At 33.8% G+C, this 23,591-nt stretch overlaps 1 protein-coding gene across 1 annotated transcript; it reads right to left on the bottom strand.

Annotated features, from left to right (window-relative positions):
* Positions 1-1,306: 1,306 nt before the first annotated feature.
* On the bottom strand, positions 1,307-22,987 carry LOC106133885 (G-protein coupled receptor 52). The gene is made up of 5 exons (XM_060953756.1): positions 22,914-22,987; positions 9,700-9,784; positions 6,007-6,183; positions 2,267-2,523; positions 1,307-1,911 (listed from the first exon to the last, which is right to left on the bottom strand). Exons 3-5 carry the CDS (start codon positions 6,179-6,181, stop codon positions 1,315-1,317), a joined length of 1,029 nt encoding a protein of 342 aa, XP_060809739.1. The 5' UTR covers positions 6,182-6,183; positions 9,700-9,784; positions 22,914-22,987; the 3' UTR covers positions 1,307-1,314.
* Positions 22,988-23,591: the final 604 nt, after the last annotated feature.

Genomic DNA, 23,591 nt, shown 5'->3' on the forward strand with positions numbered 1-23,591 from the left:
CAACACATTCCCTAACAACATATGCTCTTGCCCTTAGCACGAATTATACATTTTACAGACATAAAGAAGTTCATTTATATGTCTTATTTATATGTTTTTCGAAAAAGGCTGCAAGAAAACAAAGTAACAAACATCTACAAAACCTCAAAAGGCATTCATACTCGTACTAAGGGAATGCTCTATATCAAATCATCTACTACTTTAAAAAAGTACTAATAAAATGCATTTCATTGCGAACTTTGTTTGACCTATACCTACCTAATATTCTACACATTTAAAAAAACTACACTATTGTACTTATAAACCGAAATAGTCATAAAATGTAGGTAGTGAAATTGGCTTTCTACTATGGTTGCTTTCAAATGTAGGAAATTTTTATCAATCATGCAATGCACAGCTTTTTATATGCAAACATTTTCACAATAGTCTACAATTATAAATTGTTACAATGCATTTGTTAGTAAATAAATATTTATCGGTAATAATGGCATTATGGCACATTGAATTTAATTAAGAATTAAGTTTACAGTATTAAAAACACGGTATGGCTAATCCAAAAATTTGTTTATCAGAAGTACTTTTTAACATAGGAATAAATCATAATTTTTACTACAAGTTTAACTACACTATCCGACCCTGATTTACTTAATATACACAAATAGAAACATAACACTCATAGCTAAATGATATGATGAGAATTATTGCAAATGTGACGCCTCAAACATGAACGTACACATTATTGTCAGTACGATGATATTATTTTTTGCGTTTAACAAAAATTTCTTATACACAATAATTTAGAACACTAAGTTACAAAAAATCACACTTTGCAAAACCACAAAAACATTGCTGCTTACTACTATTGTAATTCTAACAGCAAGGATCAACCAAAATCTATTATTTAATATCAAACCTGCATTCCTCAGACAAGGTAGGCGAAAAGTTTATTCAGAGTCTCAACATAAATGTTTATAAAGAAATGCTTATCCAATTATTTGAAATCATTGACAAAGAACTTGAATATAAAAGTTTACTGGTTAACCCTTTACAAATGTTAAACTTACTATTTATTGATCAACCTTGCATATTATCATAAATCAAAAATAAATTCTCCATTGCTTAAGAAAAAATGATATTACTGCAAAGTTATTGTTAAAATGTAGGTATGCTTATAAAAACATTCGGAGAAAAATCTATTTGTATTTTCTTACATCAATTGTATTATCTTAAGGGTATAATATAGGTTGAAAAAAAGTGGAAATTAAAATATTTTTTGCAAAAAATATATAAGGAGGTACTTAGCATACAATAAACCTAATCATCGTTATCCATGCCTATGAGTTCGGCTTGCAGGCGTCCCTTGGTGCGGCAGCAAGCGGTGAGGCACAGAATTCTGAGCGCGAGGCGGAATTGAGGACTCAACGATATCAAAATGACAATTTTCCAAAACGAGTTCAGTATCCCGAGCCACACAACCCCAAAGTGCAACATGGGAATTTTGAGCTCTTGGTCAGTGATATACTCATAGAACCTAACACCTGCGTAGGGAGCCCAACTCAACCAAAAAGCACAAACAAGTATAAAGCTCATCCAATGACTGGGATTGGCGAGGTTTTCCGCTAACGCAGTTGCGTACTCCTTGTCATGAATAGGCGCTCCACTGTTCAGTTTTCGTTTCATTGAAAATATGTAAAAATAGTTATATACGATCGATATGACACTGGGACCAAGAACTAAAATTCCCAAGGTAGCAGTATAGGCATACGTAGTGCCCCAGTCCAGCATGCAAATAAAAGTTTCCTTGTCGAAGTTAGCTTCCTTTTTGTATCCGAGCAGAGGCGGGCAGCACAGCATAGCGGCGGAGATCCAAGTAAACACCATCCAGCATTGGCTTCTAGTACGAGTTTGAACCTGATCATTCGCAAATTATGTTATACAAAATGTTAAAACAATAGCAGACCTACCAGAGACTTTCAAGGAGGATTATTTGTTATTTCCAAAATTGTTTGCAAAATTGGTGTAAATTTAAAAAAATATGAATCAAAATCTAAGAATACCTGTGCTAGTATAAAAAATAGCGACTCATAAACTATTTTATTTAATCTACTTTTAATGCAATCAAGCCTTTCGGTACAAGTTTGTATTGTAATTTAATAAACTACGTATCGTTTAATTCTACAGGAAACTAGATAAATGAACAAGGCTGAGTGTGGGGGCATTCAATGCTGCTTAAAATATAAGTAGAAAAATATAAAAGGATAACTACCGTTGCACTAACCGTCTCATAACGCAGTGGCTTTCGGACTGCGAGGTATCTGTCCACTGATATCCACATGAACGTATATACTGAGACGGACCACAAAGTGACTTCCACGTATCCGGCCAGGCGGCACATAAGGTCCCCGAACATCCAGCGGCCCGTGATCGCGGGATACACCGACAGGGGCACCACGAACAAGCCGCAAAGTAAATCTGCCACAGCTAGGGATAGTAGGTAGTAGTTGATCACTTCGTTGGATAGACCTGAAATAAATAAATAACTGTAAAAGTGGATTGTACTCGTATAAAAACATTCCAATACACTCCCTCTAAATAGATTATTTAAAAAGCAGTATTTATTACTCTCTGGCTCCGTAAGCAGCTTAGTCTGCGACGAGTCATATTTTCTTGTTAAAAAGCCTGCTACATCGGAAAATATGAAAATATTTTCTAGATTTGTTGAAAATGTCGGGGAAAAATTTATTAGCAGATACATCACAGCGCACCTTGGAAAGAAATATAGAGTTATTTGAAAAGTTTTAGATTTTTGATATATTTTAGCATTGGCCGTTTCGTAATAGAAACTGTAAACCGTTATTAAACTCTATATAGCTATTTTTCTTTAAACATAGATTTATTCCTGATCCTATAATTAAAATCAAATATTAGTATTTATTATTTAAAGTTGTTTTTTGATGTAAAATATACTGCAAAATAAGATGATGAAGCCGGCGGCCGACCGTTCTCCTTTTCCCGCTCCCAGCGAGTAAAGTATCACGTGCATGTTGACATCTTTAACGGTGCCCGATATTATACTGACAGCTGAGATTGCAGTCTAGAATACGCTGCTTGATAAAATAAACTAGATTTTTCAACGGGCTCCTTACATGGGATCTCGTCTATCTCTGTGCCACTTTTATCAAAATCAGTTCAGACTTTGTTCAATTTAGACTGTATTTTATAAAATCAAATATTATAAAACACATATCTTTGTGTGTATAATACTAGCTTTTCCACGAGGCTAAGTTTTGTTTTATCTGCAGTTATTCGTTTCAAACAAAAAATCCATATATATATCGATACCACAAGTATATACAGATTAGACAGATAAAGGGGACACTATAGCAAAAACTATAAACCATTTGCTCAAGCGCTCGCAGCCACAATGAATGCAATATTGCATTTGCAGCTGCGGCCGGCTCCGTACTGCAATAACAATACATCGTCACAATACAATGTGAAATGGCACGAGCATATCACAATATACATTATATTCCGTTAGTATAGCTCTGCTGAATTATTTGCTTTGATTAATTAAACAAATTTATCCCTAAAATACAGTGTCATACGATTAATAAAGTGTGATACATAGTCGTCATTAAAGCTAACAGTTTTACAAATTGTAAGCTTAGATTACCCATGCATAATTAAAAAAATAGTAGAAATTTAATCTTTTTTGATAAAAGGTACTAACAATACAAAATCCTATTTATCCCTCAACTGAAACCATTCTACCAAAATGGTGGCAGGTGTGCGCTATTTTAGATTTTGCTTTCTAGAAAAATTCACCTTTTCTTCTATTTAATGCTTCAAAATCTAAAGGGGAAAGTGTATCAAAGTCGTAGACGACCGGCGCTTCGACTGCAAAAGTTCCTTGAGTTGTTAATTATGAAGTGTAAATTTATTACAATTTTTCAAGAAGTCTTTAATTTCGAGTCGCAAGATACCACCTGGATATCCCAATATCAAAGCATGTAAAAACATAAATAATATATCAAAGTCGTAACTCGTAGCTACGAGTGCTACAAGTGGCGCCCACGACTTCCAAAGTTTGATGCGATGTAAGCTACATTGCAATATCCCAAGAACTAAATATACGTGCTTTGCTAAAAATAAATAACAAGATTCCATCCGAAACATTGGGACACAGTTACATTGCTAGTAATTAATGCATCAAAATATGCGTAGCTCGTAGCTACAAGTGCTACGAACGTCGCTACGACTGCCGAAGTTTCGTAACTTGTTAATTTATGAAAATTAATACAATGTAACTAAATTATAAATTTTGGAATGTTTCAAGGATAAATTTAAATAAGATTAAATATATGGCCGCAATTATTACAATAAATATTCATTAATAAAAAAAAGCTTTCAAGAAAAATTACTTTTCTTTTAAAAATTTATATACGCCAGTACAATTCTTATACAATCAGAAAAATAAGACACAGAACAAATACAAATACTAATAAAACATCGTCCATTCTGTGTTTTAATTAAGGAGCCGAGACAATCTTAGGACGCCGGTAAGTGTCGACCTATTTTATGATATTAAAGAAGCGTCGGCGTCGCAGAATATCTTTCTTTTTTTTCAACACGGTTGAAATTCCTTCGGACTAGTAGCGAGCAATTTCAAGAGTAGTTAAACGGATTTTTTCACAGAATGAAGAAAAACGAACTACTGCTATATTTTGCGTTCGACATCGCTACAAAATCTTAAACCTTTTGGGTGTAATACGAAATGTTTTAAAAGTGTTACCACCTACTATTTGCCACACTTGTTTCGTGAGTAAAGACAAACCCGGAAATAATATAATGCTGTTATTATTATTATATTAATAATTAATATAACAGTGAGGTTATGTAAGTGAAAGAGTGCAAGAACGTTGGTCGCGTTAAAACACTTGTTTTAAGTCGGAAGTTAAATACGTGTTAATCGCCGAAAATCAAATGTTTACAGTAGAAAACACACTTGAATATACACCACACCGAACCTTTACCACCAAAGCCGTATGTAAATTGAATCATATTAACAGTAAATAATTATTTTCTCATATAAATTCCATCGAAATTTATAATAAAACAGATCGCTTTTGCGAAACTCATCCGATTAAATATCGTTTCATTTTTGCTAGAAATTATTATCTCTGCGGTGGCTTTAGATTAAATAGGAGCCAATCGCTGCTACCTGCCTTTCCAGACTATTTTACAGAGTTTAAAACAAAGGCATCCTCAGCCTTTGTCTCTAAGCTTTCATCTTTCTAATCACGCCAACGATTGTGAAGTTTTCACTGTTTAAATACATACGTCTTTATCTCTTACCGGATAGAGTCAATTGTGTTACAGTTTTAAAGACCACGCTCATCTATGGAGACTGATTTTAAACAAGAATCTCAAGTTTTTTAATTTATAAGCTTTTGCCCTTATTGAATTTTGCAATCTTTGTGAGAAGAGAAGCAACTGGCTGATATTTTGCTTCACCATTATCGTCCCAGCTTGGAGGTTCTTTGACCATGAAATAAAGGAGAGTAGGTAGTGGTTAAGTCAGGTCATGACACCACTGATCTTCATTACTCTATTAAAGCGGGGACCTAATTCAGCTCCAATCATGGTGTTTTTACTTGAAAAAAGAGAGCACTGATGCCTTTAGTCGTCTAAAAGTACATGAACAACGAAGAGATAGAGTAGTCCTATTTTAAAGTGTTGGGAACTATACGAAACCCATAGAAATCCAAGGCATCTCTTGCTTTTGAGAGCTATTATGTAAATATAATTTAAAAAATATTAAACTTCTAATTAGATCCTATGTTTAGCTATCCTGGAAACTTTTCAGTTTATTAGAATATGACATTGTTAATGTGCCCCTCTAATTTGGTTCACTACGTTATAATTGGAGACGGCGGTCTGAGTCAGCAGTGTGAACGTGGTTAGTGCGGACTTCTACTAGAGTAAAGTAAGCTATCAACATACCCTTGAAGTTGAGGAAAGCGGCAATGATAAGCAAGTTAGAGACGACGATAGCGACGCCCATGACTGCGATGACGGCCGCCTGCGTCAGCGACTCGAACGTGGCGAGCGGACTGTCCGCCACGCTCACCTCGCCGCCGCCGGCGCCGGCGCGAGCGCCCATCATTCTAGCAGGCATGTCTGTACAAAAGTAACCAAAGTCATTAATACGCATGATGAAAAATTTTTGTTTGGGTATTAATTAATTTAATTTCACAACAACTAAAACATTAGTCAAAAAATGTCATCAATAAACAATAAAAAACCTGAGATATAAGAAGTAACATAACACACACACCTGAGTTTCTTGTTAGTGTCATGAACTTTATTTTTTGGCAATTGCGTTTATGGATATGATGACTTAATAAAAATTATTCCATATTTTTTTCATTCACTAAGGAAAGGTTATGTGAAAATAATTTTATTTTGAATGAATGTAAAACATTTATAGCGTGAAAATTAAAAATTTAAATTCTCGTAATTTTTTTTATTACTTGTATTCTATAAACTATATACTAATTTATATTGTTTAAGGATCTGGTCATCATCGCAATTATCTAGTTGGTACACACAGAAGGATTTGAAGAACGGAGGTAACGGAGGTTTAAGTATAGAATCTTAGGGGCGATCATTCGTCGATGGCAATGTTAAAACTTTCGTCAGCCCACTAGAAAAATTTATGAGTAAAAAGGAAATAAAGCGATACTAAAAAAAGTGACAGAGAAAACAAAAGTTTGCAAATATCCGTTTGATTGGATACAAGAGAAATCAAATCTACCAAAAGAAAAGGGTAACGTGCCTACGCCAACGCTATCCATTTCAAATTTCCTTTCAATATTTAACGTCGTTTAAAGCAATTCCACTATAGAAATTAAAATTACCTAAAATAGAAAACATTTTTTGCCGGGTGCACAATTAAATATTTGTCACGAACTGTAATTTAAAAATATTATCCACAAACCGAAGCTAACTCTGTATAGACTAGACGGGACATCCACCGATCATTTAATGCAAAGTCATTTAAATTAAAAGACAAGTTGTCCCAGGTATTTACCCCGGACAACTTGTCTTACGTAAACCAATGTTATCATATATGTAGGTACGAACTATTCCTGTTTGCTGTACTGTAAGTAAATCACAAACTATTAATGAAAGTTAGCACTGGAAGCGAGCGAGAATAACTTCTGTCGCAACCGCAATATCTACTAAGCATCTAAAACATACGCAAGCTAGTTACTAGTTTGTACTAGATACAAATAACACATCAGAACATCGGTGGTTGACCGGTTAAAATGCCGGAAAAAAAAATTATGCTCCGGTTCAAATCTTACCGTAGAAAGACTTTCCTGAGTTGTGTGCATTAGTTTGATATTTGACTGATGCATTTAACTTTAAGATGTTGTTAAACAACCTGAAGAAACTTGCATATGGCAATTAACATGGCAACTTAACCTGGCAACCAGATGTTGTAACCATGATGCAATATGAGTACGTTTCCCCTACAAAAAAGTTTGCGGAGCCTCGACGGGAATCGCCTCATGTAAAAAGCTGACTTACCCACTACTTGATACTAGAGTGGTCGATCGGGTTCCTTTCAAGAGAAGTGAATACTAATGAAAAGTCCCTTAAACATAACGAGGACTACCACGAAGAATTTACCTAAAGTCAAACAGAACCTACATATGTACCTTGATATTAATAAAACCTGTAGGTAATAATTTGGTTATTTTTCATTCAATAACTCTTTGGAAAGCCTTCAAACCGCTGAAAGTCAATTACGTATCGGATATTATCACCTCTCGGGCTTTATATTTCATTAATTAATTTTGAAAGCTTCAATATGGTATTGGTTACAATATTTTGCTAGCAAAAATTTAAGAGCTTTTCGATGTTATTGTGAATTTTACCGTGAATCAACAGTAACAGTACATTTATAAAGACTGTCAATGATAAAGTATGTAATTTGCTGTGACTACTATATAGTTAGACGTTCCACCATACAACAAAAAGGTACCGTTAAACGTTGGCTTTGATTTTTGTTTCTGTAAATAAATTAAAAAGAAATGATGGATGGATGGATGAATTTCAAAGAATACAGTGATTTAAATTTTTCATGGTTTTTATTTTAGAAAAATGACATTTTATACAATTCAAAATAAATATTATTGCAGGTATCAATTTGAATATTTATAGGTGTTTAATTTTTTCCCAAAAGCCAATAAAATATTTTGAACTTTAGTACTGCTATAAAGGCAAATGCAATATTTGAAATAATCCTAAACCGAAATGAACTGTCCGACGATTCAAATAAGTGACCTAAATAATTGACATAGAATTATACGAGTACATACATTGGATAAGCTGCTCTGAATATTTGGCATATTTACAGACAGATTTATGCACCAATGAATGATAGGAGCAACTATTGGTATTGCCGACAATTTGACCGTGTTGACACGTTCGAGGTCGCGAAATTATTGGCCCACAACATATTATGATAGTTCATCAGAAGTAAAAATAAGTATTACTTATCCATTTCGTATTTAAAATTTACATTTGCGTGACCTTTCGGTCAGTATCGTAACGTGCCAGTTAAACGTATTGTAAGTATTGACATGACTATTTATTGTATTAATTCACAATTAATTCATTGTTGCTTATCTCAATAAATATATCTATAGATTTCACGCCTTTATTGAGATAAGCAACAATTCTATAATAGCAGCTCAATTAAATGTTCAAGTATGTTTAAATGTAATTGAAATTCAATTTTATTATGTATTGATGACCTACTACATAAATGATTGTAGCCATTTAATAAATTGAAAAACATTAAAATAATTGATGTCATGCCATGCCCATTAAAACGTTTGATGTCAGTTTAATGGACCAAGTAACCAACAAGAATCTGAGGAAACGTAGCAAGGGTAAATTTTGGTTGGTTTAAAAGTAGCGAAACTGGGTTGTTCATATACCCAAAAAACACAAAGAAAACTGACGCAAAAGGTTGGTATAGGACTAATAGCAAATCAAATTACCTTGAAATTTGGATATTCTCTAAGTTTACTCTTGATAATTGTGCGTCTATATTATTTATTTTTATTAAATTTCTTATTAAAAAAGATTAGATACCATCATAAAAATCGATATAATATCCGACAATATATTATTCCGATTTCTATAATTACCATGAAACAACAAATATAGTATGAGACACAAATATAAAAAAAAATACAGTAAACACTAAGAAAATGAAAAACACCACGCCACATTGGGGTAGGACAATCCACTTTTTAATTATCAGTTCCTTTATTGCTTGCCCGTTAACTGCAAGAGATCTCTTAATTAAGCCTTAAGCCCGCCGTTGCAGTTTTCATTTTAACATTGTTCTGCTGGCTTTTATCTAAGACTTCACTTCAGGGGCATTATTTAATCCTTTCTTTACCGACTTTATCATAATATATTTATCACAACTTCTAACGTTTCCATTCACATACTCCCTGTATAATTGAATTTTAGTATTCTATATTTTCTATTCCCGTCACTGTATCTTGCACACTACAGCATTCCATTATACCAATTGCAATACTACTACTATACTACTAAGAGGTTTAATGGACTCAACTAACCAATGCTTTGTATACTAAAACGGCTTACCATTAACGATGAAGCTGTGGCCAGTAAAGCTTAATCGGATATCCCGCCATGACTGCGGAGCCGGCAACGCGGGGTACTATTGTGTCTGTGGAAGGATAAATATTTATTTTAACTTGCATCATTATACAACTTTAATTTCATAACTCCAACAAGGTCTCACATTATCCACGGTTATTTTACAAAGTTATTTTGCAAGGAATCAACCTGAGTCTGATCTACTACATATTTAAATTTTCAAAATCTTAATAAACGAATTTAATCATATGATCCTAATCATATGATAAAATAAAATATAGTAGATATTAAATTAAAAATAAATAACACACGTACATATTTACACATATTTTAACCTACATGTTCAGAATACGAAATTTACAAAGCAGCCAAACCAATATCAAACCTTTATCAAAAATCAACCACAACAAATTCCAATATAACTTTCAAAGAATTTTGCAGCGGGATATTTATATTATATTCAGAATATTTGCGAAATAAGCGACCATTATCTAACACAAAGAGTTTACATCGAACAACTGGATAGGAATTTTACTTTGTAAAGGAATTTATTTTCCACGCAAATAGCTATTAGATTTTATACTACGACGGCGATTTTATTTCATCGTTTGCTTTGTGTTTCCTTTTACTGCTCTTGTTTATTTTTATAATATTTCACACAGAGAAATTAGAATACTTAACTATTTATATTTCTATATTTTGTATAGCATTTAATTTGCTTGTCTTGAATAAATGCTTCATTATTTTATATATAATTAACACTGGATGTAAGAAAACTTTTATAAGAAAATTTTGTAATAGTAATTTTCTTTTAGTTACCTTTAGTTTACTTTACCTCATAAAAGTCATCGAAATTATTTGAATGCCAAAACGAAGCGGTGGTCCTATTTTTTTTTTTATTGGTGCCGGGAACCACACGGCACCAATTAAAAAAAATATATAATTAATTCATTCTTGGCCATTCAGTCTTTTCAAGACTTTTGGCTCTGTCTACCCCGCTAAGGGATATAGACGTGACCATATGTATGTATGTATGTATGTATAAAATTTATATTATTAATCTGATATATTAATGATATTAAGAAATAATTCGAAATTTAATGTAAACAAAATTTATTAAAACCTATGAGTAGAGGCAAACTTAGAACAGGCTAGACATGTAACTAAGTACTATAGAAGATAGCGAAAGTGTCCCTGCTTGTACTAAAATAAACTAGCTCGGAGGCAAGCCAGAAGTCGATGACCTGCGGGAAATAGGCCAGACACAGCCACCGAATATAATATGAGTTTATTTCAACGCGGCCAAAATAGATACTACTACCTTTGGACATTTCTATTCAGATCGTCGGGTATTTGATCCCAATATAAAGTGCTTAACCCCGTTTCCCTTAGTATGACTACGAATCGATGTCCGTCGATAGTCCTTAATTGTCATGCTGTGTGCTTGAAATAATTGTACTGGCTTAAATTTAAGTGGGGGCTGTGAGTATTCCGCCCTTATTTCGTAAAGGTAGATAATTTTTATGGCAAGATTTTTTTCACCTATTTATATATCTATTAAAATGTGGACAAATATGTATCAAAATTGTTTATATTTGATTTTGAATTGTATCATACTCTTAATTAAACTTTAAATAAGGTAAGATTTTCCAAAAGAAGAATAGTAATTAGAAATTGAATTTTTAAGTCCTTCAGGTCAACGTCAGTTGTGTAATATAATGATCTTACAATTCACGTTTTTGACATAAACCTTTCCGATAGACTTCTTTTACGTGATTTACTTGCTTACCATCTCCTTTCTATGTACCTTATATAATTTAAAAAAAATGTAGACATGTATAGAATTTCTATGTAATCTCATAAATCTTGCAACAGAGTACATAGGTATATATTTAATATTGTACCAAAGCTTTGAATCTAGAAGGGTTCATCAAAAGCATCACAGATATTGGCAGGTGCAAACGCTACATCAGAAAACGGTCAAGTTGACCACTTCCGGTCACTTAACAAAAGCGTTGAAGCATAATAATGTTACGGGCCACACTACCTTGGTTAGCTTGGCGAGTTCAAATTTATGTAGTACTCCCAAGAGGTTCATTAATTTTGACCTAAATGAAGCTTCTTTCAACATAGACAGGTACGCCATTATTTTAATATGAGCTTAGCGACCCACATTGTCCCGGGTTATAACATGCAATGTTAAACATTGGTTTCTACCGCGGAAATTGCATTCTGGGCCAAATATACATAGTTTATTTCCATTAACGTAATTTTAACAAAAAGTACGCACAACTACACAACAAATGTACACAAACAAATTAGAATATATTTCCTTTTGTTCGTCAAAAATTATGGTAAACATGTTTATTAAAAAGTATTTAGTTGCAAGCTTAATTAACCAGTTATTTATTAAGTATATAGCTGAATATTTAGAGCCCAATTATAACAGGCATAATGGCTCACGATGTATTAAATTAATCTGGATAGAAATTTGCTGACATCGGCCGGACATGAAATAACGCAGTGCAAAATCCACGTCAATTTATCGAAATACACAGGATTATCTGATGGCGTGAATAAATCATCCCTTGAATTATTAATGTTCTCAAGCATATTGAAATATGGTTTATTTAACACACGTTTTTTATCTATTGGTTAAACGAAATAATATTTAAAATATATTCTTAAATTTAAATTTATGCAACTTATCTATACTAATATTATAAAGCTGAAGAGTTTGTTTGTTTGAACGCGCTAATCTCAGGAACTACTGGATCTAATTGAAAAAATCTTTTTGTGTTAAATAGACCATTTATTGAGGAAGGCTTTAGGCTATATAACATCACGCTGCAACTATAAGGAACAAAGAAATAATGGAAAATCTGAAAAAAAAAACGGGGAAATTTATTCATCCTTGAGGGCTTCAATGACGCCCAAAATATTAATATACTATTCCACGCGGACGAAGTCGCGCTCACAGCATATAAAATAGACTTTAACCAATAATAGTTAAAGCGACTTGCAATTCTACAACTGTAGAGAGTGTGACGTCATTAAAGCAATAAATAGATACAACAAAGATTACAAATCTACTGTTTCTGACTTAAATACAAGAATGTTTCATGATCACTATTTTTTGAAATAGGTATTAGTGTCCCATTACTTATGTGAGCTTAAATTTACCTCTTGTTTTTTACGCATATTAATATTTTAGCCTCACATACATAACAACCCTAACTAAACAACATACCAAAACTTCATATTTCGAATCTCAGAGTAATACAAATGGGAAAATTCATTTATATAATATTTCATGAATATCACTACATAGTATAAAACAAAGTCGCTTTCTCTGTCCCTATGTCCCATTGTATGCGTAAATCTTTAAAACTACGCACCGGAATTTGATGCGGTATTTTTAATAGATAGAGTGATTCAAGAGAAAGGTTTATATGTATAATAACATCCATTAAATAGTGGGGAAATACTGTTATTTTTGAGGTTTCTAATGTGATGTCGTTAATTATCATATTTTTTTCCGCTTAGCTGGCTGAACTCTACGAGATTTATCAAAATTATGTACTAATTATTTGTACACATTGAAAAGGTCTTCCGAAAACTCCGCGATGGTATATGTCTATCTCGCATGGATATCCCACAATAACATTTTTTGTCATTTACTTTTTACGACAATCAGCATTGCAGCCGTGCGAAGCCGGGACGGGTCGCTAGTTTAGTATATTCGCGAAACTGATGTCGCTGCACTCGCGCATTAGTAACTCATTGACATGTGATTTAACTTCGCAAATAGGTCAAATGAACTGATAGTTAGGCCACTCGGGAACTTGTACCTACTGGCAAGATTCCATGAGGCGAGGCTTAGCGAGTTTGTGGTGTCATGATAGTTTACACGCATAATACGAGTAGTTTCTCCTTAGGTTCCTTGGACATCGGTAATCAAAACTATCTCACAACTCGGGGCTGGGGAAGATCGGCGCAAAATAAAACATTACCTAGATGGAACGATTAAATAAGACAAAAATAGACGGCCACGTACAGGTGAAAGAATAAAACAGAACAGAAGCTGTGACGTTAAGGGGTGTCAAATGAATGGCAGAATAAAAAGTGGTTTGGAAGAGCTGGAAAAAGCGAGCAACTGAAAATTCGTTCACGCTGACTATTGGGGCAGGAGCTGATTTCGACAAAAAATGTTTTCCGTCGGCTCTGTCAATGTCAAAACTCTAAAAGGAAGAACAGTTATAAAAATTATAACCAAATAACTCTTCGCAATATTCTTTATTTTATGATTCAAAAGAAAATCTACTCGTGCACAGAATTATAATTTGGCAAGTATATTTATAAGAACTAATTAGAAAGGTTTATATTTTAGTTTTCTTTTGGCAACTAAGTATACCTAACTACTCGAATGGTTAAAAGACTGTTTAGTTAAAATTTTATGAAATGTTATAAAATTAAATACATCAATAGGTGAATCTGTTTTCCCCGCAAAGATTACATATGTATGTATGTATTTGTAAACTTCCAGGTCAATCATATCATTTTGTATCTTGACCTGAAAACGTTGCCACTGTGCCAAGAGGCTGCATTGCATATTCTTTATGTCGTCGGTCGTAGTAAATCTTCATCCTTAAGAAAACGAACAAAGATACCTAAATTCCTAAGGGAATGGTTGTCTTTCATCTTATTCAAACTTCCATACTGGTCTTGTGGTCCATTACACGCTTGGTCAACTTTACCTTGATAAAAATAAAGATCGAATTTTAGCGACATTGATGAAGGAATAAAGATTAAAAAATTTCGAGATATATTAATTAAAACTAACAGAATAATTTGTCCATTTATTGTTTTAAATATTTATAACTTATAAATTAGGCGATAAAAACTGATTGCCGCATACGGAACTTCAATGGCTTTCCTTTGAGATTCACCTTATCTGAACCTTATGAGTTTCGAAGATAGGGATCAATTTCGATTCCGGTTATATCATTGGCAAGAGAACATTTAACCTTGAAGGAAAAGAAACGTCTGAGGTCAACGCAAACTCAAATAATAAATATTTGCTTTTCTCTTGAAATTTGAACGTACGAGTGTTGGAAATCGTTAAATACATACATAAAAAATCACGTTTCTTTTTTAATGGGATAGACAGAGACTCCATCTTTCTACTTGCCACATCCCCTAGGTTTTTCGCTTCATCCCCTTTCACAAGTCGGTTCATTCAAGCTCGTTGGTTTCAGGATCAAGGCATGAGATGCGGACATATCTCATATCTTAGCTGCATTAAGTACAATAAGCTTGATTCTTCTTGTATACTTCACTGGACCTCAATTTGCTTCCCTCAAGCAATTTCAGCAAATTTTTGTTTTCAACTTATTTTCTTACTATATTTTTTTTGTTATATATATAAATTCAGGCTATTCTTCAGAACTATCATTATAAAGAAAAAATATTTGTATTTTTGTTCTTCTTCACGAAACAAGCACCTACGCACGTATTAATTAAGTAATGAATAAACTGAAAAATCTGTACTATTTTTTTATTTTATCTTTGCACCAGAGAAAGAAAACAACTAGGAGTAACATGGACATGCTGTATTTCTAGAATATTCCATGAACGCAAAGCCGTGGCCAAAAGTCTAGTTTTAGATAAAATTAATTACACATCCGTCATATATTTATTTAGTTTAGTACGACGTATGTATAAATCCTGTTACTACGCTATAAATCAGTGTCCAGTGCACGTCAACCGCTAAAACAAACGGTCCATGAAGTGAACATATAAATCAATATATGACAAATTTTCAATTTTCCATGCTATCATTTTTATCGCAGGGAATTTTTATTACATTTTACATTTTTCCAGTGGAACAAAAGTCGTGAAACAAACAGCGCTTCAAAGAGAACGAACGCTATTGACGCATTTTGTTGGATTTTTTGTTTACCGTCCGCAGTATGTAGCCGTCAACTCCACTACTCGATCGCTTTTAATGCCCTCCGACAGGCTCTTCGTGTAATGTGTGTTATTGCTTTTTATCGCTTCCATTATTTGATTAAATTTTTCTTGATTTTTCCAACTTTTAATTGTCGAAATAATTTTACTTTGAACTTTTTATTATAACTCAATTGATAAGTCCATGTATTGATGATACTGTATTACGAAGTTTAATAAATCAGAAATATTGTAACATTTACACATACAGCTTTAACTGTTAATAAAATAACGTGTTTGTTACATCTGAGTATGCACACACATACTACATAACTAGAGGAACACAAAGCACAAGTGCACACAGTAACCTTAAACGAGTTATTTATAACTCTTGGACGGCTCTCCATGTACATGTACGACTGTAAGCGCTACAGATCGTAGCCACCGCTACGAAATAAACCGCGTAGCTACGACCTCGTAGCTTGCAGGTAACATTACTAAAACTTCGAAGAAGATTTTTAAAAGCTACCTTATTGGCACTTACGGATCGATAAACTCCAATTTCATACATAAAATAATTTTAACACACTTCACTGTCAAATTTTCTACTGAACTCACGAACTACGCAGATGGTTCGCGGAATAATACTTCACACAAACTGACCCTAGAAATCGCCGCACATGAAATATCACTGACGTAACATATATTCCACTTTATTTCCACACATGGACAAATTCTAGCACAAATTCATATCATTTTTTCAGTAAAACGTTCTGCCTGAAATGCAGCTTTGTAAAGAGAATCACATTGCGCAGCTGCAATAGTTGAAGGTCAAGTTAAGCCCTAGCAACGTCAAGGTTATGGTTACTAAATTATCAATACTTTCAGAAAACTTTGCACTAAAACCCTGTCAGAGACGAGGCACTGGATGGTTTCTCTTTCTAAAATTCTAGTGTCCCCATGCAGCTGAACTACATTCTAATTGATAATTTGCAAGTTTCTCACTAGGTATTCACCTCTATCGAAGGCGCCACTCGCAGCCATTAAACTTGCGGAAATCGAACTAGACTCGTTATTTGCCGCTCTAAACACATTCACTAGACTGTCGGTTTACGGAAATTTCTACTTTTGGGTATCACTTGTGGGTTGGGGTTGTATTATGATTATTTTCGAGCTACATCGAGACAAAGCGTGAGGACAAGATATTTTTGTTAGCGCTAGCTGTGGACTGTGGCGCAGCGCACGCGGTATTGGGGAGTCAAGGTTAGCCCGTGGGAGCTCCGCTGGCGGCCGGGCGCTCCAAGGTCGCCTGGCACCCGCACCCCTCACCTCACACAATCGATACCAAATTACGAACATGAATGCACACCCTTATAAATACTTAGACAAAGCCTAACTTTTCGTCTTAGAGCGGCGTGAATGGTCTTATTTTAGAAATTGAGGAAACATCAGCCTTTTCGTTTTCAGTGGGGAGACAAGGAGCGTGTTCTATTTCATGTTTTCATTAAGCAACAGGAACTTATTTCTACCGCAGAAGTGGAGTTTGGTCACTTGTTAGCTTCCTAACTGAGTATCCAAAAATATTTGTAGGTTTCGTAAGGAGACTTTGAGACTTTATTGTTTTTTATAAATAGATAAATAGAAAATTAAGAATTCAACTGGTTCATATTTATAAAAATGATACGGAAAAAAATAAATTGTTAAAAAAAATATGAGTACATAAAATGTACTCAATACGCTGGCAAGTTTCACGAGTCGCGCAGGACTGTTATGACCAAATAAACATACATATTACTCTTTTTCTTCTAACATTGCTTCTCTTTATGGAACAAGTCAATTTTTTTTTATTTTTGACCGATTGGAGCTGGAGCATCGTTGTCATGCTATCGTTATACTCTTACGAATATAGAGAAATCGAAAGTTTCACACGTTATACTGAAAAAAATCATAATCATATACAGTCGCTTAGGAACAGAGATTGATTTCATATACAATTACATGATTGACAATTACATGACATAAGCTCATATTTTCACTTGCCGTGATCACTTTGCCTGCCTTTGTTGTATTTTACGGCTCCGTACCTAAAAGATAAAAAAGGACCGCCTTCGTTGTCTGTCTGTCACCAGGCTGTATCTCATAAACCGTGATAGCTACAAAGCTCAAATATTCACAAATTAAGTATTTCTGTTGCCGCTAATCAAGATACTTACATAATTTAAGAAACAATAATTTGTAATTATTAAAAGGCCATAACAAACGTAAAATTTTGGTCATTTTGGTCGATTTACATAACCAGGTATAACGCCCAAGTAAGTGTATATTACAAAATTAATATTTAAGTAACAAACTTGCTGATGGTACGTGACCCGCCGTTTCGCACTTGGCCGGTTTTTTCACATTCATCACTCTTAACTTGCATTGATTGATACTCGTATACTCAGGAAACGAACAACACTGCAGGAATAGTTTGTTACCCTGAACGCTTTCATCTCTCAAACTTTTAAACTCTTTAACAGTTTGATATGTATGTAACTAAACGTTTTCTCTTACGGCGGGTGAAACTCCTTTATAGGGGATTATGCCTGGTTAAAAAAATATGGGTATACTACGTCTCCGCATGCAAAGCCAGGTCACTGATCAAAGATAAACGAGAGTGGGGTAAAAAACAGATCCTGAACTGAAAAAATATTTAATGGATTTGTTTTACAGATTTGATTTGAATTATGTGCTCCATTTTTTTTTAATGATTCATAATTGATTGATTCCGTATAGTATATATAGTACTCGTATATTCATTGTTCGCATTATTATATTTTTTTATAAATTGTAAAGTGTAAGTTACAATTTCAAATTTGGACTAGACATAAATGTTGACACGTTTGATCATAATAGTACTCGTAAGTACGTACTGTAACAATTTCTTTTCTTATTTTAAAAGCCTTATTTTATTCAATTTTCTTATCTCAAACTAGCTGTGCCCGTGACTTCGTCCGCGTGGAATAGTTATTTTATGCATCATTGAAGTCCTCAAGAATGAATAATTTTCCTTATAGTTGCAGGGTGATGTTATATAGCCTAAAGCCTTCCTCAATAAATGGTCTATTCAACGCAAAAAGAACTTTTCAATTTGAAGCAGTAGTTCTTGAGATTAGCGCGTTCAAACAAACAAACTCTTCAGCTTTATAATATTAGTATAGATGTGCCTAATAAACGTTATTCTTTCTTTCTAACACCCATAAAACAGAGTTAAAAATCTACAAAGCGTAATACATGACATTACAATGAGCGGCCTCATCTTTCTGGAAGGGATAGGTAGGACAAAGTAGGTTTTACGCTTGACGTGACCTTTCGCCCGAACGTTCCCAATTCGATTTAGACACGTTCGTCTAGGCGTTAAATTTCTAACGTGTCTATTTACACTCGCCGTGCATACCTGTTTACTCAATGTAGGGTTTAAACATTTATGAATGACTTAGAAAGACTTATGCTTTTCTTTCCTTCTACCGTATGTATTTGTACGACTGTCCGTACAAGGCACAAACCTTGTACGAACAGTCATAAAACGACGTATAAAATAGTGATTTCAATCTTAAGATTATGTTATATATTATAACATTGTTTATATATAAGTTCACTACTACTTCTCATGTTCTGTAAAAATGAATATTTACATATATTTCATACCTACCTTACTTACCTATTACGAGTACCATAGAAATACAACTAAGTACAGAAATCTGTTTGTTCTTTAAACTTAGTCCCATGGAAATGGTCGTCGAATTTCAAAATATGCGCCCTTATTTATAAAGAGCTCCGTAATTACATACGAGTAGTTATTTTTACAACACTTAGTAAGATATATGCAATACATTAAGGGCGATTAGATGTGTGTGCGGCGGCGTCCCCAACTGGAATAAATTATTTAAGTGAGAGTGGGCAACTATCAGTGTAAACAGAACCTGATAAATACTACTTAGACTTGTACTCTTAATGGTTAAGTAACAATTTGATTTTAGACAGAAAATAAGTTCATAGAAACTAGGATATTTTTAATATTTAATTTTGTTAGCCGTATCTTTTCAAATTTTATTATTCTAGGTCAACGGAAAACAAACGATGTAAAGGATTATAGCTTTTCAACTCGTTGATTTCGGAGTTTGCTTAATAACGCGATTGTTTGGTGATTCTGATTTTTTCCGTTTGTTATACAGATTGCCTTATAGATATGTATATCAGAGTACGAGGAGCATTGGCTCATACTCAGTGCTTAGGTATAAGGTTGGAACTTTTTAGAGAGGTAAGTGGAAAGATGCAGTCTCTGCCAATTCCCATAAATGTTATATATATTGTTTTGTAAAAATGTGGTGATCTGTACACGGTAGCGTTACCTGACCTTACTACCCCGAATTGAAGTCATAAGCAGATGGAAATTACTAACACATGTGAATGGTGACCGCAGTCCTCCCCAAGGGAGGCACGACCAGGACTAACGCTAGCGTTTCTTTTTTTATTAATTTTATTTTATAAAAAAAAATTTGTTCAAAGTTTAACTTATTTTTATTATAATTGTAGCACCCGGAGCCTGGTGGTAAACAATTCGCCGGACGTTGGGGTGTGTCGGCGTAATCAACATTACCACGGACCGTTTCAATTTTGCGTGTGAATTTATTTTTATTTTACATACATACTGCCAGCAAAACAAACAAATGGTCACGGTAGTAGTTCGTTGCTAATAGATTAACTTGTGTTACCACACTATACGAGTATATACCTAAGCATTAAAGTTTATCAAAAGTTTGCGAAGTGATAAAATATTTAGAAGGAAATAATTGACAGCGTCGGTAGTCCAATTAAAAAATTGTGACACAGGGAGGCACAGGGAGTAAGTATTTTAAAAGTTATGTACCTACTTACATTTGTTTAAGTGCTAGCATCCTACCCCCTTACGAATGGTATAACCACAAACCAATACGGATTAGCTTCTCCTGCAAAGGTTGTCGAGGTCAGTCTGGAGTCGTTTTGTGTAAATATCTAACTTACCCAATCTAAGATCATGGTCAAAAGGTGTACCTTTTGACCATGATCTTAGATTGGGTGTGTCTTTAAAGAGGAGCTCGAGGTGTACCTCGAGCTCCTCTTTAAAGACACTGGTATTTAACTAATGCCACGTTTAGCTGATGTGATTGAGATACATAATGATAGGATACAAGCCCATCGCTAAAAAGAGGAATCTCAAGTTTTGTTGCCATTGTTGACTTATCTTTAAGATTCTGTGCGTGAAAAGAAGCAGCTGGCTCACGTTTTTCTTCGCTATATATGCTATAAATAAATGAAGATTCTAAGTAAAAGTCATTATAATGTGAAGTAAGTCTGATAGTTCACTAGTAACAAAGGGAATAGTCTTCTTTCTGGAATACAATAGTATTGTCCACCTAGCTATTAGACTTAGCCTATATTATATTTAAGAAGAATGAAGGTCTCCTTCCTTTTGTATAACTACTTAAACAGTACTCGCAGGTTTTATGAAAACGAATAAATGTTTTTGTTACAATTTTTCACATTTGAACTGTTGATTGGATATTTTTCCTATTATAAAAAATAACGTTTCGTTCCGTAAGTCTTTAATCCTGTTTCAATTTTATAAACCTTTCCACCCAATTATGTTGTTAACTTTTTTCCGCACGGGATTTTCTTGCATTCCCGTTACCATCCTGGCGTTCCAGGTCGCAGGGTCCGAGGTCAGCCTATGACCACGATCCTGAATCGGGTAATTCATATTTTTACAAAACCACTCTCGTCTGACCTCCGCAACTTTTGCAAGGGTCCCTTAAACTCACATTGGAACATGGTGACATAGCTTGTTAGGATTTGAGTAGGTTCCTTCGCGATGTCTTCCTTCACCGTAAGAGCATTGGTTTACAATTAAACTAGTTTTATGAGTCTACATGGTCTCTGAAGGATTGAACCAAAGCATCATGCTTTTTCAGGATGGTTGGGGTTTTCTTGATTATTTTGTACAAAATAAAACCTTGGCTTGAAATTTGTAACAAGTTTACATTTACCGTTTGTTTTTGTTTTTGATTACATTTTGTTTTAAATTAATACGGACATTTAATTTTACAGTGTATTCACATAAATACAGTGTAAAATTACTCACCTGTATTTTTTCGAACCCAGTAAATATTTATGACTTTTAATGATAATGCCTAAAATGTCTATGTGACGGTGTTGCAGATTTATAATTTTTATTTACAGACCAACAATTGACAATAACTTTATGTATAAATTCTCAAAAATATTGCGAAAATTTTTAATAAAAGAATGTTATGGCGTAATATGACATGTCCGAAAACTAATAGTGAGTATGTAACTGTATGTGTAGTGAGTATTATTTCATTGATTTAATTTAGCGCTTAATGTAATTTGTAAATTTTTATTCGTTTGCAATGAAAGTGTCTTAAATAAACATTTATTATTATTGTTGCTTTTTATATCTTTATATGATACGACGCACAGATACTTATTTTTGTGTTTTTATTATTTAGTTTCCTTTTTCTTCTGACTACAATATAGATTGTATGGGGTTTTGACTACCAATGAAGTATTTCATGAATGGTTATGATTGGTAATATAAAGCTATTGCATTATGTTTCATATTAGGTGCCAAGGCGGGTCGTATATAATTAAAAATATATTTTTATACATATATTTCGCTTAGCAGAACTCATAAAATAAAAATTAAGATGAAATAAATCTATAAAGGGCCGTACAAATTAAGTACAGATATGGATATATTGAGAGATAGAGGATACGGACTTAGTACTTATCTAATTTCAATTTTTACAAGGAGAAAATAAAAACAATCTTCCAATATTCCATATAAATAAACATGGTAAATGGACTTATTTTAATAGCTGTAATATGTATATACCTACAGAGATACGTTTATTAACAAAAAACAGTTTCCTTAACATAATAATATTTATCCTTCACATATGACATAATTTGAACGGAAACTATTCATTTTATATTTATAATATATATAATAGATATATATAATAGATATTAAAATAAAAAAAAATCAATATATTTTATAAGACGACACAAAATTTTGTATTTCACTCTCATTATTTCGCGTCCCGCGACCCAAAGTAAAATAATACAAATAATTCAGAAAATTCGTTCCGTAAAAAGTTTTCGCAGAAGTTTTTAAACTACATGGAACTTAATAAAAGTTTGTAACTTACTTTAAAATCATATTGGAAGGATTTTGTGATGTAGAAAGAGTACCAGCGTCGTGCGCGCGTGGTGTCGAACCGCCGGCGCCGCGTCGTGAGTTCGCGTCCGTCGCTCTCAACCACCGCGCCACCGTAAAACTCTTGCCGACTGTACCAAAACCGCTTACTGCGGAGACAACGGCGCGCGCAATCCCGACCCCCCACCACTCCGCATCACCTCGCGCACAACCTCTCCTACATCGATTCATCGTTAAGCCACTTTTTATCACTGAAACTAAAGCTCAGTCCACGAATTGGGTCACTCGTGATACACGCACCGATGGAAACCCCCTAAATCATATAGGATTAGGTGGCAATAAGTCTGAAGAGCGCCCGCCGGCTCTGCACCGAGCGCCGCATCGATGCAATGCACGCACGCTGCATACAGATCACAGATATAAGCACTAACTAGACTACAACCGGCAATTTCAAGTTAATAAAACTTTTACAAAACTTTTCTTGTTTATCATGAACTTCTTGAATTAATATGATCTAGGTTTTTAGGCTGTAAATATCTTTTTCTCTCATAACTTACTGAAAACAGTAGAATTTTATAATTAGCATGCTTATTAACAGCATAAACATTTTAACTTCGGTACAATTCAAGGTCTTCGTATAATAAATATAATTAGGAAGAACCAGCCGACT

The sequence above is a fragment of the Amyelois transitella genome, chromosome Z (assembly GCF_032362555.1).
Source record: "Amyelois transitella isolate CPQ chromosome Z, ilAmyTran1.1, whole genome shotgun sequence".
In the NCBI taxonomy this organism is placed as follows: domain Eukaryota; kingdom Metazoa; phylum Arthropoda; class Insecta; order Lepidoptera; family Pyralidae; genus Amyelois; species Amyelois transitella.